General features: G+C 36.8%; 3 protein-coding genes across 7 annotated transcripts; 2 read left to right on the plus strand and 1 right to left on the minus strand.

Annotated features, from left to right (window-relative positions):
* Positions 1 to 146: 146 nt before the first annotated feature.
* LOC141905217 (putative peptidylglycine alpha-hydroxylating monooxygenase 1) lies at positions 147 to 9,483 on the plus strand. Of its 3 annotated transcripts, none has more exons than XM_074794031.1 (13): positions 147 to 252; positions 1,205 to 1,324; positions 3,589 to 3,640; positions 3,773 to 3,863; positions 4,146 to 4,267; positions 4,368 to 4,451; positions 4,618 to 4,666; positions 5,046 to 5,110; positions 6,625 to 6,705; positions 6,827 to 6,903; positions 6,995 to 7,048; positions 7,162 to 7,211; positions 7,423 to 9,483. In XM_074794031.1, exons 2-13 carry the CDS (start codon positions 1,211 to 1,213, stop codon positions 7,826 to 7,828), a joined length of 1,245 nt encoding a protein of 414 aa, XP_074650132.1. In that variant the 5' UTR covers positions 147 to 252; positions 1,205 to 1,210; the 3' UTR covers positions 7,829 to 9,483. The 3 variants fall into 3 exon arrangements, with proteins under 3 accessions (XP_074650132.1, XP_074650130.1, XP_074650133.1); XM_074794029.1 differs by lacking the exon at positions 5,046 to 5,110 and adding an exon at positions 5,718 to 5,782; XM_074794032.1 differs by lacking the exon at positions 5,046 to 5,110 and adding an exon at positions 6,012 to 6,076.
* Positions 9,484 to 9,814: 331 nt separating this feature from the next.
* LOC141905081 (stomatin-like protein 2, mitochondrial) lies at positions 9,815 to 12,191 on the plus strand. Its single transcript, XM_074793822.1, has 11 exons — positions 9,815 to 9,875; positions 10,104 to 10,232; positions 10,316 to 10,415; positions 10,505 to 10,563; positions 10,683 to 10,815; positions 10,904 to 10,960; positions 11,040 to 11,132; positions 11,211 to 11,309; positions 11,614 to 11,693; positions 11,794 to 11,922; positions 12,000 to 12,191. Exons 1-11 carry the CDS (start codon positions 9,816 to 9,818, stop codon positions 12,054 to 12,056), a joined length of 996 nt encoding a protein of 331 aa, XP_074649923.1. The 5' UTR covers position 9,815; the 3' UTR covers positions 12,057 to 12,191.
* On the minus strand, positions 12,168 to 16,080 carry LOC141905083 (protein C1orf43 homolog). 3 transcript variants are annotated; one of them, XM_074793825.1, is made up of 9 exons: positions 15,897 to 16,080; positions 14,980 to 15,057; positions 14,600 to 14,701; positions 14,408 to 14,516; positions 14,138 to 14,188; positions 13,877 to 14,037; positions 13,689 to 13,747; positions 13,069 to 13,202; positions 12,168 to 12,355 (listed from the first exon to the last, which is right to left on the minus strand). In XM_074793825.1, exons 2-9 carry the CDS (start codon positions 15,031 to 15,033, stop codon positions 12,303 to 12,305), a joined length of 723 nt encoding a protein of 240 aa, XP_074649926.1. In that variant the 5' UTR covers positions 15,034 to 15,057; positions 15,897 to 16,080; the 3' UTR covers positions 12,168 to 12,302. The 3 variants fall into 3 exon arrangements, with proteins under 3 accessions (XP_074649926.1, XP_074649927.1, XP_074649928.1); XM_074793826.1 differs by having other exon boundaries at positions 14,980 to 15,060; XM_074793827.1 differs by having other exon boundaries at positions 15,989 to 16,034.
* Between the last annotated feature and the right edge of the window lie 93 nt (positions 16,081 to 16,173).

The following is a 16,173-nucleotide window of genomic DNA, read 5'->3' on the forward strand; positions in this document are numbered from 1 at the left end:
TCCCACCAAAACGCGCACCAACTACGAAACTTAACGTCAGTAAATTAAGATTATTCTCTATATGTATCCATAGCAACCTGAACGTCATCAGCGTGCGACGCAGAACGATGAACAGTGCTGCGTTAGATCCCGCCAGTTGACAACGATAGATTCAATTGCCAAGTAAAGATAGCCAGAAACGAGGGATTAACTACGATTCAACTAGGATTTATTTCTCATATAACCACGCGACTGTTGATCATATCGAACGAGGTAAGTAATTTTTCGACGCGCAGAAATTGTTTTAAATGTTTTCCAGATGTTCCGTTTTGACACACACATATCGTAGCTGTATTCATTCTATTGAATAAAGGTAGCGTCCATCTTACACAGAAAATTGATTTATCGGTGCTGCGCATCATTATAATATTTACATGATATCATCGGCATTGTGGCTTTACAGTCAGATATTTTGTTACGGTATCAATAGTCATTTTTCAATCTGCCCGTTTACAACAATCTTATCCTTCCAAATTACTCACTTCGGAGACATGGTATATCTACGTTGATCCATACTAAGTTCATTTTGACGAAAAATCCTTTATTGCCATAAAATACGTATTTGTGCATCACTTGTTTAGTTTCGTTTTGATAAATGGGATATATAAGGGTGGTTATTTTTGGCCGGGGTGTATACCATCACAAAATCCATTTTTAAGTTCGATGGGTCAGTGGCTGTTTGCAGCAAAATGTGTGAGCAATAATTTGTAATGTCATCTGATATGGGTGTCCATTAAAAAAAGATTCGAGTCGTTGAGGCTCCTCGATCTCAACCATCCATATAAACTCTGGTCGCTGCTGTAGTTATATACCATTAAAACTGTAGATAATTTTTGCTGTTCGATATATGATGAAATGTGATATGTACAATATCGAAATGGGGGGAGACAGACACCCTGCTAAGTGATTATACAGCGGAAAAATACCAGATGTGACGATCCATTGTGGCTATTTAATCAGAGTAAATGGGTACTGACTCGAAAACCTGTAACGCTTTAACTCAGGCGCATCACGTAACAATCCGTATTCGATTCCCTTCCTGTTTGTCCAGGAAGGAATATGAGACTTAGAATATGAGACTTGATCATAAACCTTGATTATATGAAAGATGCGCGGCTATTCGATGATAAAACTATGCTATGACATTTTCATGATGCATTTTCAGAGGACTATGAGCGGGCAAAGCGCTCTGCGTATTTGGACGTGGATTTTTTGTTTGGTCTCCGCCGTCGGTGCCAAACAGAACAAAATTTTCGTTCAGATGCCAAATGTTCAACCGAAAGTGGTAAGTTTCAGCAGCTTACAGCCAGTATATTGTCCTCCTGTCGACCCCGCTACGACTTGAATACACTGCACACATGTCACTTGTTTTCATAACAGGTGTCTCACTACATTGAATCTCATGTACATTATCTGAACAGGTGTCTGAAAGAAATATGAATTTTAAAAGAAATATACATAACATTATTTTTGCTTTTTTGATGGAGCTGTTTCCCCTATTCTGACGCCATTATTAAATAGAAATTAGATAGAAATTGTTGGTCTCGATAGAGGCCGTTGTTTAGGAGAGTTTGATGAACAATGACATCATAAGTAAACATCTTAATTTCAATTATCAAGTTTGGTTTTGCAGTGAAATAGGTCGCTTCATAATTAGTCAGCAGTGAAAGCCAGCTAGGCGCGATGACCAATTACCCTTAATATGTAAAGAAGACATCCTACTGATTACTAATCCATCACAAAAATTCATTTACTCATATAGATTAAGTTACAAATGTTTAATCATTTCGGAGGAACCATTTTCGGGGACACACTGTATTATAATGTTCACAAATTCGAATTTAAAAAAAAGTATATCTATTAGATTTTCTTGCCACAAAAATCTTATCTAGGCAGTAAGCGAAATTCTCTCAGAGATCCTCTCACCCTGAGATCCTATTCACGCAATCTGATAAATTGATCGTGTTTTCCTCGGCCGAAAAGGACGGGTGCAACCGATGGATCTCACAAATGGATATTTGAGTAATTTTCAAAACGAATTACAAGATCTGTAGAATTTTATACGGAAATATGTATACAATTTCACGTAGATCAGTGTACAGCTGTGCTCTCCTTGCAGATACAGAAGATTTATGTTCAAAAAGGAACAATAAAAGCGATTTCAGTAGATACTCTACATAATGCGAGAAGATAAACTGAACTAAAAGAATATTTAGAATACATCATATCGGGATAATGTATATCGATGTATTTTTAGTATATCATTGACAACGTGACAAAAGGCACGGCAATATCATCGAAGCTGAGTGGGCGAATCGTGCCACGATTCTCTAACGACTGAGCTGACATTTTCTCGTATCACCGAGGAAAAAAACGGTCGCTATTGAAGAATAAACTAGGCCGAATTATATATTCTACGCGAATAAACCGATTATCATCTATTAAAACCAATCCTCTTAATAATCTTTTGAAATAGAGACTTCAAATTACTTATTCATTCACCAGGCGGTTAAGTCATTTATCAATACAACGCCGGAATTATTAAACACTACTTCACGATGAAATTCTTGATGGAACACTCCGCGATGAAACGATTATACGGTACAATACACGACCAAAAAATAAAAAAGGATTTTTTTCGAGTTAAAGTTTAGAATACGTTGAAAATAAAATATAGCTTAAAGAAAACCTTTCGGACTATTTTCATTTTCTGAATCGTGGGATTTTACAGTATTACATGTGATGAAAATGTTCCGCTTCCCCGGATGCACAAGCACTGGCGTGCGTTAAATTATGAGTTAACAATTGAAAATGAACTGATTCTAACTGAAATCCAACTGCACACTACCTACGAGCAATCATGATGATTGCTCGTAGACCCTGCCAAACTGGGCATATTGGATACTTCAACATGCCACAGGTAGCAGGTCCTTGAATTGTTGATAATGGATGAATAGCTTCACACAAATATTGCTATAGATACGTAATTAGATATTTATAACGTAATGAATTAATCCACGCTACAATGACGTTTCGACGTCGTTGCCATAGAAACAAGGTGCGCGAAAAGACGATGCTACAGCGTGGAGCAGACGTGGATACATTCTGTCACCTTATTACCGGGCATCAACGAATTTAATTATCACCGCTTTGAGAGAAATCCAAATTCCAGTAATCGGGATGTATATATGCGTCGCAGCACAAGTATCAATCCATTAAAACCTTGTCAATAAAGTTTCATTAATACATATATAATTCACACTTATCCATCGATCGATTTAACCTTGTTGACCTTAACCTTCGCCTGAATTGAAATTTCAGTTGAAGTGACAATCGATGAGATATCTTTGTTTTGTTCGTAGATGCCGTTTTCAATCAAATTTAAAAGTCAGATTTAATTTTGAAAGCATTCGTCTCTAACGCGCATCGAAATGTTGAGAGTCCTAAGCGTTTTTCTCGTATTTCGAGTATGCGGCGTTCCACCAGTCAGATAAAATTATATTCCTATCATCAATAATTCTGTAATGCGTTTTATGAACGTTGTTTCAGCATGATACATACATGTGTACTGCGATGAAAATGAACTCAACTGAATATGTCGGTAGGTTTCAATACATCGATGATAATAACATCGATCCAATATCTTGTCAAATCATTTGTTTATTTTCTCCGATTCTTTTGAAATTTCGTAAATCAGTACGTTGAAGTATCTCATGATTACTCTATTATCTAGTGTCATTTACTCCGAAACAATCAAAACCACACACGGCGCATCACATGTTGTTATATGGTTGCGAATCTCCAGGATTCAAAGATTCCTCATGGTAAGGAAATTACGCCATTTTCCTGTAACTATTTGCAGAAAAATTTTCCGAAGTCCTAAGACAAGAAATTGAAAGAAAATATGTTGAAAAACACAGAACAATTGTCTTCAAAATAATTTAGATTTAATTCATTGGATTCGATTTTTATTATTCAATCAGTGTACCAATATCACGTTTAAATGGAAACAAACATTGAAATTCTGATTGATTTTCTAACCGTTTATACCAAAAAGCAAAGTCTTCGGATTCATAAGAAATTTTTTTGTCATTGATGTCATTCAGGGATTGCGGAGAAATGCATTCGGGTGATGGTAAAACCATGAGACAAGGCCCAACTTGTGCATCAGGAGCAAAGATCATTTATGCCTGGGCAATGGAGGCGCCCAACCTTCAGCTACCGAAAGGTAATAGACCTCTCAGGAACCTAATCCAACCAGTCAATCTGATGTTTGAAACGCGTATAAGAATTGTTTTTTTAAATCTATATGTTCTTCTCAATTTCAGATGTCGGTTTTAAGATCGGCGGAGACAGTAAAATCAACTGGCTCGTTTTACAAATTCACTACAAAGACGTAGATAGATTTGTCAGTAAGTCTTGAAATACTTCTCTCCTTTAAGACGATCTTTGAGACATGACTAAGTTGGTATTCACGATTTTTCCAAGTCACGTAGTCGGAAACTTTTAGTTGGATTATACCAAATTTATAGTTGATGCTATGTCTGAAATTGCCGTGCCGATCCTTTCTAATTACAGAGGGTGATACGGATAATTCGGGATTAGAACTGCAACTCTCTCCGCAGCCGTAAGTTAAAATCTAATTAAATCGAGAGAAATGCATATTCATTTCTCCTGCGGGCGAAGAACACGTTTCCACCACATCACTGCCAGTAATAGACCCGATAGCGCGGCGTATGACGAGTAGAGAATCAAATTAGATTCGATCCACGTCAAAAACTGCAATTCAAATAATACTTCATATCTCTTCTGCTACTTCATTTCGCAACGTAGGAAATCAATAGACTAGACGTATATGGCGTCCATACCTACATTATATTCATTTACGAAATCTTTCTAATTTTCTTACATCAAAAATATATATCGCTATGTATCATCTATATCAACTCTCCTGTGTAGAAAGCCTGTTATTAAATCAGTACACGATCGTTATATTTGCATGATAGAACACCTAAGAGTGCTGGAATTTATCTAATGTCCACAGTGGGGTCAATCGCCCCCAGGAGTACAGGTAAAATAACCACAACATAATAACTGCGAACATGTATCTACGTTTATGTCTTTTTTGTGTAATATTAGTGTTTATGCATGAGGTATCTAAGAATACCTTGGTATTACCCGTCCCTCAGATGTAATCAAACACCTTCTAACTAGCTGTGGTAGTTTTTTGTCTATTTGTAAGAAGTCATTTTCAAATGCATAAAACATAATCCCACTACCAAAATTACAACACAAAGCGTACGGTATACAAGAATTCAAATGCATAATTGAAAACCTAAAATGTCGGGCTAAAAAGTCGGGCTATATCTAAAACATGAAACATCGATATTAGAACAGACATTAATAAAATAGTCAGCTGCATCTAAATAGGTTCATCATTGATATAGATCAAAATGAAATCAATTAGATATTAAACCAATGCGATATCCTATAGGAAAACTGACTCCACTGGTTACCGAGCACGTTGTCACAGTAATAGATATGGTCACGTAACTAAGGGTCGAATGAAAGCACCCAAAAATGTACAGAAATTATATCTTATCACAGATATACTCATGGCGTACATACATTTCATATCCATCATCTTGCGAATCATTTTTCTGTTTTATTCGTAACAGAACTCCGATGGTTGGTGGAATATACGTGATGTCCACCGGGGGAACGATAGCCCCTGAAAGTACCGGTATGGCCATGTGTTAACTGGGCTTTCAGTATAGATATTGTCAACACTTATATTGCAGCAGCATGAAATTACTTTGCCTGATGTGCAAATTATGGATTAGGGACAAATTTAGACACCATGGACAACTAATGATAAGCCCTCATAAAGCTAAAGCTAACCTTATTCACAGCGACAGAAAATAGGTACTTTTTATGAACCAACGGGGTATATATACTCATTGATATTTCAGTACTCCTAATGGTGCCGGTGTCATAGCAATGGGAACAAGCGGGGCGATCTCTGCTACATCAATTGGTATAATTTTAGAAAATCCGTTTCCCCTACAGTTTCTTTAGATATGTGAACTGAAATTTGGGTGACGGACGTGAAATTGAATACTTTGGCAATCCGTTTCATGGTAAACGGGCTTCAGAACTCATATCTTGACTAAAATGCCTTTCTTTTCTAAAAACCTGAAAAATCCATACATGTTTGGATTCGTGGGGACGAATTCGCTTTGCTGTGTTGTGACCTATTCCCTTCAAGATTCCTCTAGGGTGACTGTTGTTTTGTTTTTCTTAATTGTTTTGTCGATCATACTGGTCCGTAGATATTCGAATGATCGTTATTTCACGTATTTTCATTCCTGGATATTTTTTGTCGTGATGATATTCAATGTCTATTAATTTTGACTATTGTCTTGTCGTGTCAGAAATCACGTGTGTCCAGGATGTACACTTTTTCTATTTTTTGTGTTGTAAATCTGGAAATCTAAAATAAACAACTGCATGATTTCTCAAATATAGATAAACTGATACACGCAGATGTACTCATACGATTACCCCGATAATTATTATCTTTAGTTTACATGGAGACGGCATGCAAATACAAAGACAAAATCGACATCTATCCATTTGCGTACAGGACCCATGCGCACAGTCACGGTAAGCGCATTATCCACATTTGACGATCAAACATGAAATACACATTCATTGCAACATTTTTGGTAATTTGCTATCGCGTGAGAATCGATAATGAGAGAGAGAGAGTTCTCTATGATTATAGGCGTGGTCAATTCTGGATATCGAATACGTGATGGAAAATGGACGGAGATAGGTCGGAAATCACCGCAACAACCTCAGGTCGCTATCGTCTATAATCTGCCACATCTCACCTCGTGTTTAAGAGTGATTAACGTGTTGATATTAACTCGAATAATTCATATGATTACAGATGTTTTATAAAGTGACCAATCCAGGCATGGATGTGAAGAAAGGCGATATCTTAGTAAGTTCATGAATACTTGATAGACCATGGACGTTTAGATACGTCCATGGATGCTGTATTAATAAGACGAATGATTTCATCGAGTAATTTACACTCATTCATTCTCATTTTAGGCGGCGAGATGCACCATGGTAAATAAAGATAACGAGGTTGTACAAATTGGGTAAGGAATAGAAATATCGGATGATTCAGAACGGCAATATCGATGATATATCGTGCCAATTAGCAGATTCGTGCGCAATTTACATGAAACGTTTCTTTTTTACTTCCTCATCCTCCAGAGCACAAATCATTCTAGATTAGATTAGATAACCGTTTCGTATACAGCTTTTATGTATCGGCCTATAATGCTAATTGCATCTGTTCATTTTCAGTTCAACGGCTAAAGATGAAATGTGTAACTTCTACATTATGTATTGGACACACGGGGATCATTTGCCTAGCGTGACTAACTGCTGGACGTTCGGACCGCCGCAGTGGAACTGGGGAAACTTCGAGGACCAGAGAGCCATCAATTTGAAAGCCGAACCGAAGACGGCCAGTACGGATCCGAATAGTCACCAGTCGTACAAACAGACCTCTCTATTGAAACAGATAATCAAGACGGCCGGTGCCCAGCAGACGACCGGCGATAACTCGGCTTACGAGTACTACAACGAGGTTCGTCCCGAAGATGAGCAGGAGATGCGCGATAGGATTCTCGCTGAACAATACGACCAACGATTCGAACCGGACGACGAGTATTCATTCCTCGGACAGTCAGATGCTTGGAACTACTAAAATCAAAATCACTCAAAATTTAAGTTATGGTTAGAATTAATCAAACACCTTTGACGAGGTTATCAGTCTCATTCGGCGTATTAGCTAGAATCTCTGCAATTTGATCAACGATACATTGCTCAATTGAAAAGTCTCAATTAAAACGAAAATTCTAAAACTCCTCAATAGTTAATGATTGTTTACACGCAAACCACTGATAGATCTTAAAATAAGACGATATTTATCAATAACATCGCTTCAAATCCAGCGAATGTGACATAAATTCTTCTAATTAATGAAACATTCTATCTTCTGCCGTTGATTAATCTCCCTATAAATAAGTTATATAATATGTATCAGTTTCTTTGAATTCAACAAGTAATCCATGTTTGTTGTTGCTTTTTCGAAATGTGTTGTACCTAATTATAGTCAAATCACACACACACACAAAAACATATGATACAACTACAGGATCAAGGTCAATTTATCTAGATTTTATGTTCTTCGACCTTCGGTGAAGGTTGAAACACGTATCTAAGTACTTTGAATTTGTATACCATAGGTTATTTCAAAATCTCAATAAGTAAGGGTACAAAGTGTAAGATGTAAGACTTAAATGGCTTAGGACCGAATGGGCATTGATTCCAATTTGGACTAGTCCCATGTTTGTAATGCCCTCTGATTTGTACATAGCTGCTAAAGCTGATGTATATACGGTTTATGGTAACGTTTTCTACGGAATGAGAACAATGAATACACGACAAAAATCCTAAAACTTTGATGATAATATTTCGGTATATTCCCATTGACCCGAGCAGTGAGTATTTGTGTTAAAACCTGTATATTGCCGCCCCACATGTATAAACTTGCATTTTAAAAAGCTGTGATCGATGTTCATCAGATACAAACGATGAAGCCCATATAACGCAACATATTGTTGGGAAAACGGGGAATGAGTCTTGGGCAAATGAGATCATAACATGTTGTCAAAGATGGTGTTGTCAAACGTAATTAATGATCGTGAAATAATGTATTAATTATTTGTTAACTAAATTAATGTTATAAATAACACATGTAAATTATTGAATATGTGTGCAAAACCAGTGACTTCCGGTGAGGGATAAGATTCGTTTGAGCTGGTAAATATAGGGGGAAATTTATCATTGTTTTGTTCTAATCAGGGAGGTGGTCCTCCCAATTGCTTCACGGGAGGTATCTTTTTTCTAATGTATGCGACACGCGTCCGCCTTTTGTCCATGGTAGTTCTGAAAATAATGGGGGAAGACAGCGAAAAACTGCGCAGGGGGTGGAAAAAACGGATTGCAAACTTGAGGAATAAAAACAAGAATATGAAACATAGTTTCTGCACTGAATTATACCGTTTCGATATTTCATGGTAAGCGCTCTCCTTAAACCTTTGCGCGAAGAAAATAGAATCATTATCATCGAAATCAAAAACATTTATTGTGAAACGTTAATCCCTTTCTGTCAGGCATACATTTTTTTGATTGATTTATTTGAATTGTACTCTAAAATGTTCAACAATATTTCTAAACCATTGGATGAATAAGTCGGGTACGCTACGAAGGATAACGGCTGCTATTATGTAAATTACCGTGTGTATAATATCATTTTATTTTTGTCAAGTGAAAAATATATTTAAAAGATTACGATCACGATTTAGCGTCTCTGTTGATTTTGGATTCGGGTGGTACTGGCATTTGCAAGCAAAATGATCGGCCCGAGGATATTTCCCATGGCAGCTGTGACTGACATTCAGTAACATTCAGTAAGGGGTTGGAGGAGCCGGCATCACCATCACTTTAGTGACTAATGGCTTATCATAAACCAAACTATAGACCGGTTTACCGCTAGACTTGTTTTCGGCGAAAGCGTCGTTGGACCCATTAATATCGGAGCCCGCCTTCATTTGATCCACTTCGACGTTGCGCAATACCAGCGTTGTTTAAATCGGGATTCGAACTCACTTCATTCATAAATCGACAAAATGGCCGCATCCCGATCCGTGTTAAGCCGGGCGTTATTGAGAAATTTCAGAAATTTTCAGGTAAACAGCCATGTTAACAAGACCAAACTTTTTGATGCCATGATAAGCATATTCTTAATGCTGCAAATCGTAAATCTTACAAAAATTGTACATCTAAAGCCCCAAGTTGTTGTATCATACTGTCTCCATTCTCAGTATTCTGTATTCTAAACTTAAAGCAGGTTGGGTTCGAATCCCAGATATATTCATTATATACATTGCGTAATGAATATTTCGTCTTCTATTTAGGGTACCGCATTAATAAATCAAACGAGATTTCGTTCGTCGCGCCCGTTGAATACTGTGATATTGTTTGTACCGCAACAGGAAGCTTGGATAATTGAAAGATTCGGTAAATATCATCGTTTATTAGAACCGGTAGGTAACCCGCTATTTCCGTGTATTTTCCATAATCATTCGTTATAGCATGTTGATGCTGTATTTGATCTTCTTAACTTTAGGGTTTGAATATCTGTATACCGATCATAGACACTATTAAATACGTGCAAAGCTTGAAAGAAATAGCAATAGATATACCCGAGCAAAGCGCAATTACTACTGGTAAGGGTGAAACAATTTTTCAATAGAGTTGACATATTGAAACTAACTGTCTAGAGAATTGGTAACATTTGTTTTTGACTTTCTTACAGATAACGTGACCCTCAATATTGATGGAGTTTTGTACCTAAAAGTAAAAGATCCGTATAAGGTAAATAAATGAATCATTCGAACTGGTCCATATTGTGGGTTTTACCATCGAGTGAGTGGTTCGCTTACTGGTTTTATCACCTATAGAAACATATTGAAGTTTTCAATTCATTTCTGCAGGCGAGTTACGGAGTTGAAGATGCCGAATACGCTATTACACAACTCGCTCAAACCACGATGCGATCAGAAATCGGTAAAATTAGTCTCGACCACGTATTCAGAGAGAGAGAATCGCTTAACATCGCTATTGTCGGTGAGAATTGTTCGTTGGACTTAACATCCTTTTTCCTTAACGGCTTAAATCATCATATCGATAATGTTGATGTATATTTCTATTTCAGATGCGATAAACAAAGCTTCTGAAGCTTGGGGAATCAACTGTATGCGTTATGAAATCCGTAAGCAAATATTCCGCCCCGTTAAAACCGAACAGCAGTCGTCCGTCGGCAGGCCTGTAGCATTTGTTTCCTATTTTAGGTGATATGTCGCTGCCGGCAAGAATTCAGGAAGCCATGCAGATGCAGGTGGAAGCTGACCGAAAGAAAAGAGCAGCGATTCTCGAATCGGAAGGTATATTTCGATTGAGAGTACATAGACTTTCGACGAAGTTGATGAAGATTCTCGATGAAATTGTTTTTTCGATTTCAGGTATTCGAACTGCCGATATCAACGTGGCGGAAGGTAAAAAACAAGCGACGATTTTAGCTTCCGAAGCTTTCAAGACGGAGCAAATCAATCAAGCTGAAGGTAGGAAACTAATCTACAAAATATAAAGTCAATTCTCTGGCAAAAGAACGATGTCTTATGGTAATCATTTTAATTTACAATGGGCTAAATTTTTGTGATCAGAAAAACGAGGGTGGTGGACAATCAAGGGTGACAGGCTGTAACTGAAACCAGATAGTTTCAGATAGTCTATGTTTTGCTAAAAGCTATAGTCCAATTCAGATTGGATCTTAATAAGTTGTGGAACAGTGACACGATTAGAACCGTTGGAACCGGTTTAGAACCGTCGCCCTATATTAAATGTACTGTAATTTTCTTTTTAAAGGTGAAGCTGAAGCGCTTAAGAACATAGCGAACGCACGCGCTGAAGCAATCAAAACTATAGCGAAATCCATCTCTGAACAGGTAATGGTCTGCTTTGAATTATCTTAGTTTTGACCATTTACTTGAAAAATTATGTACAGTATTACTGCATACATTGATTGTTACTTGTATCATTTTACAGGATGGGCCGAATGCAGTTTCATTGAACATAGCCGAGAAGTATATCGAAGCATTTGGCAAATTGGCGAAAGAAGGCAACACTGTATTGCTACCATCAAACACTGGCGATATCAGCTCAATGGTAACACAGGTACAGTATATTCAGATTCGGTCCTGAAACTATTCTCCGTTAGGGATTTTGTACTCATAAATTTGATAACTTTTCAGGCCCTGTCGATTTACAAAACTGTCGGCGTAGAAAAATCCAACAAAGATGAATCATGATAACAAGATACATTTACTCTATCTAGAGATTGGTAATAAAGCGAACTGACTCCTGGTACTGTTTGAATTCCAAATATCAACTTGAAACAAAGCGATAGTTAGTTATAAATATAAATATAAAACATTTATTATTGTACAGTAAAAATAAATTAAATGTGTCGTAAATTTTGGCATTTGACTTATTTCAAACACATTCAAGAGACCACAGCTTATTAGTTCTTGTTTTGTACTGAATATCGGACAAACTTAGATTTCTTCATCGTCGAGTGTAAGGCGCTGTTTGCTACCAAAATTCACCTCTGAAATGAAGAAAAGCACAGAATATTTGAAACCTGTTTGAACCAGGCAATCGTGTACACTTATAAGTCTCCAGTGAAGCACAGAGAAGCTTAGCGATGCAGTGACGGTACTCCGATCAACCACAAGACCCTTTTTCACGTAATTGGTGGAAAAGTTCTCTTTATTCTCGCCACCATGATTGACCACTACAAAAAATATTTACAACAAAACACCCAGTGTAGGATTTACATACGGTGCAGCATACAAAGGGCTAACTTAATATCTAAATAATAATATACAGTAGACTCCATTCTACTCGATTAGGTTGGGACTTTCAGATAGAGTGAGAAGATTTAGGATCCAAGAAAAAGGTTTTTGCTACTTGTAGGGTTGAGGAATCAACTGTATATTAGACACGTACTATAGAATCAAACTCACAATGCTAGATAATAGCGCTTCTATCTGAACTGTGTGTATCGTGAACACACAAGTTTTCACAAATTGCTGAAATTCAATGCCGAAAATTTCATTTTCACGTGAAAATAAATATGTTTGACTAAAAATAAAACGAACCTATATCGCACAGTTCGGCTAACAAAATCGAAACAAAAAATTGAGTTTAACAATAACAAAAACACAAATTCTTACAAAAATCAACAGATACAATTAATAATTTAAGGTTTGTGGAGATGAGATTCTACTTCGATTTAGTAGTTTAATATTTGATTCTTACCCTCCGGGTGATTCGATCGGTACTTAACGCTGGATTGATGCGAAAAGTTCCGCGATGCTATGAGAGCCGTTTGCGATGTAGCTGATTTACTGCTCGCTAGACTGTTGCGTCTGCTTTGAATATAGGTCGATACGCTGAAAAACATACGTAAGAGTAGTCAATATATCAGTAGTCCTTTTCATTTCACATTTTCTCACCAACCAGAACACGGCTTAATATGACTATGAAATTATGGGTCATCATTATTTCCAAGATGAGTTCATGTCAAGCAAAAAACAAAATGGCAACTTATTCAACTGGAGAAAATTAGGATCTAGATAGGTCAAGGATAAGTAGTAATAGTTTAGGATCTGGCATCGTTGACTCTTGTAGTTAGAACACAACGCTACCACAGCGTACTTGCAAGTTCGCATCCCAATTTTTGTGATTGCTCAGATTTTTTAAAAGAGTCCAGCGGATTCTTGCGTACACATCGAGGCAACTCATCTTAGAAGCAATGATGACCAGATTTATGCAGCTACAATGTATGCAAGACATTTAGGAACATATCTTTTCTTGATTAATTAGGAACAGAATTTGGTATTAAGGATTCCTTTGTATTCATATGCCTGCAAACTTACTGATTAATCAAATCTTCCAATAATTCCATATAATGTTCGAACTCTCTTTTTCCAAATTCCTAAAAAAATGAGACAGTAAATTTCAGATACTGCCGTATTTGAGTTAATCAGGTTGAAAAAACAGTCATCTATTTCCAAATAGAATTACAGTAGTCGAAACATAGTGAGTGGGTTTTTGATGGACTTACAGCTGGATCATGTCTCGCATGCTCATAAACATCAGCAAAATCGTGAATTAAATCCGTCTTGATTCCTTTTAAAGGTCCCGACTGTAGCGTTGTCAAATAATAACGTAAGTTCTGACCAGGTTTTCGGACCAATGTCCGGTCATAATAGCGAATTTCCTGATCTAAAATACAGTTCCATAATGAAGATCATTGAAGAATGAAGATCATTGTGTCGTATTGAAATTTCTAAAATCTTGAGCTTCATTTTTTTTAAGCTTTTACCTAATGAGGTCAACGAATCCATAGCTTTCATTCTGTACAAAAAATGCGTATCTAAAAACGAATCGAAAATTAAGGCCAAGACATTTCAAATGTTAAGGTTTTTGTGTCCAAATCGTCCAAGTAATCCAAGTACAGTAAACCTCACATAACTCAGACACGATGGGACTGGCATAATTGGCCCAAAAAATGATTTCATTTTTTGTTCAAGTTGGCCATATGCGAGTAAGGTGAGATTTTACTGTGGTTACGGCTCCAATTGTTTCTGCTAACCTTTCTCCCCGGTTTTAAGCGCCTCGGTATATTTTTGGCAAAGTAATTTAGGCTCCACTTTGATATCGGCCACTCGACGTAATCTTGATTCAATTTCTTGTTTTAATGCCTACAATACATAAAATATTACAGTCAATATATCATTATTTAATGAGATTCGTTGAGGGAATGAAATATAAAATCTGTACTCACGAAGGGAGCGTCTGCCCCGATTGCGCTGTGTGGAATTCGACTAGCACGGATTGTAAACCGGGTTATTTGACGTTTCACGAATAAGAACAAGATCAACGACACCTAGAAATAATAAACCAATCTCTAAAGCGAAGTGAGCGCAATTTTGGTCGCCTACGAATAATTTATGAAACTCATATCATAATTTATGAAATGTATGTCCAAGGCTCGAATTTAGTCTCAGGGCTCAGTTTTATAAATACGATTAAAGCCTAAATTGATTCTAAATAAACTGAATTAATGAAGAAATTAAATTGATTAGGGTTAAACCTTTTTGTGAAACTGGGCCCAGGTTCAAACCTAGATTCTCAATATACATCGTAAGTGTATTGGTAACTTACCAATGCTCCGCATGCTATGAAGAGCACTATACTGACATATGAAATCTCTCTCATGGCTTGTATTCTTCAATTACACTACTACTAAATCAAAACATTAAATTTATCATTAAACAGATATAAAGAAATATATCAAGACTTCAGTTTTGTCCTGTCCTGTGGCATGGTGGTTAAGGTGTTTGACTCACAACTGAGAGGTTGAGGGTTCGAATCTTAGTGAAACCATGCATTCAGGCAGGACACATATCAGCGTTCGTCGACTCACTGATTAAAAAAAAAAAGACGCTGTGGGACAATGCCCAACTACGGCGGGTCCTCCACATTACTCTAAAGAAGAAGAAGAAGGGTGTCCTGATGATTAAGGATCCTGGTGCTGCTGGTATGATGAGTAATAAATACATAAAAGACCAGGGCAAAAGAAAAGAACCAATATCATGATTTGAACATTTCATAAAGCTTGTAAGTTGGGTAGAATATAGTCAGAAACCTGTTGTCTGTCAGGTCATCCTTATTACCGAGATGATGTATTTTACCGAGATCAACCGAGAAGAAATTAAATATAGCATATTTATTTGGTTATTTATTCCTTATCGATTTTAACACTTGAAATCATGTTATATCAGTAATAAATACCTTCTAGAGTCATATTTTACATATTTTTTTTATTAAAAAAATTTTGACTTCAAATACGTAAACTCGGTTAGGAATAAAATTTCATTGAATTTGATTGATCGACGATCTCATCTCGGTATTTTTAAAGTTATTTTTCTACAAAATTATCCGACAAAATATGTAAAATATGACTCCCGCTGGTAGGAATAATAGGCGACTCCCAGCCATCTGAATAAGTCAGACCCGTTTTCACAACACAAACAACAAGTTAGTGGTTATAATAAGCGCATCGATCCGAAAAAGCTTACCACCAACGATAGCGTTCTGTAGCGTCAACGTTTGTCACCATTCATAGAAACAATGTCTAATTAGGTCCTGAAGTTTATCTTTTTCTAGTTACCCTTATAGTTCGTCCTAGAGTAGCCATTCAATCATTCATTCATTCATTCGGTCATTCATACACCTTTGTATACAGAGGGCGCTGAGAGCAAATAGTGGGCAACGTCAGTTGGGTTCGAACCCCTAAAGAATAGCAAATGGCAAAAATTATACAGGGATACTGGGGTTGGTCATTGATACTGGTTA

The sequence above is a fragment of the Tubulanus polymorphus genome, chromosome 5, assembly GCF_964204645.1.
Source record: "Tubulanus polymorphus chromosome 5, tnTubPoly1.2, whole genome shotgun sequence".
Taxonomy (NCBI): domain Eukaryota; kingdom Metazoa; phylum Nemertea; class Palaeonemertea; order Tubulaniformes; family Tubulanidae; genus Tubulanus; species Tubulanus polymorphus.

Coding starts and splice junctions, on each gene's coding strand:
- LOC141905217 (XM_074794031.1), top strand. CDS start 1,211: ATGAGCGGGCAAAGCGCTCTGCGTATTTGGACGTGGATTTTTTGTTTG. Junction 1,325..3,588: donor CAAATGTTCAACCGAAAGTG/GTAAGTTTCAGC, acceptor ACGTTGTTTCAG/CATGATACATACATGTGTAC. Junction 5,111..6,624: donor AATCGCCCCCAGGAGTACAG/GTAAAATAACCA, acceptor TATTATCTTTAG/TTTACATGGAGACGGCATGC.
- LOC141905081 (XM_074793822.1), top strand. CDS start 9,816: ATGGCCGCATCCCGATCCGTGTTAAGCCGGGCGTTATTGAGAAATTTC. Junction 10,416..10,504: donor GCAAAGCGCAATTACTACTG/GTAAGGGTGAAA, acceptor ACTTTCTTACAG/ATAACGTGACCCTCAATATT. Junction 10,564..10,682: donor AAGTAAAAGATCCGTATAAG/GTAAATAAATGA, acceptor TCATTTCTGCAG/GCGAGTTACGGAGTTGAAGA.
- LOC141905083 (XM_074793825.1), bottom strand. CDS start 15,033: ATGAGAGAGATTTCATATGTCAGTATAGTGCTCTTCATAGCATGCGGA. Junction 14,189..14,407: donor GCTTAAAACCGGGGAGAAAG/GTTAGCAGAAAC, acceptor ATTCGTTTTTAG/ATACGCATTTTTTGTACAGA. Junction 14,038..14,137: donor GGATTCGTTGACCTCATTAG/GTAAAAGCTTAA, acceptor ACTGTATTTTAG/ATCAGGAAATTCGCTATTAT.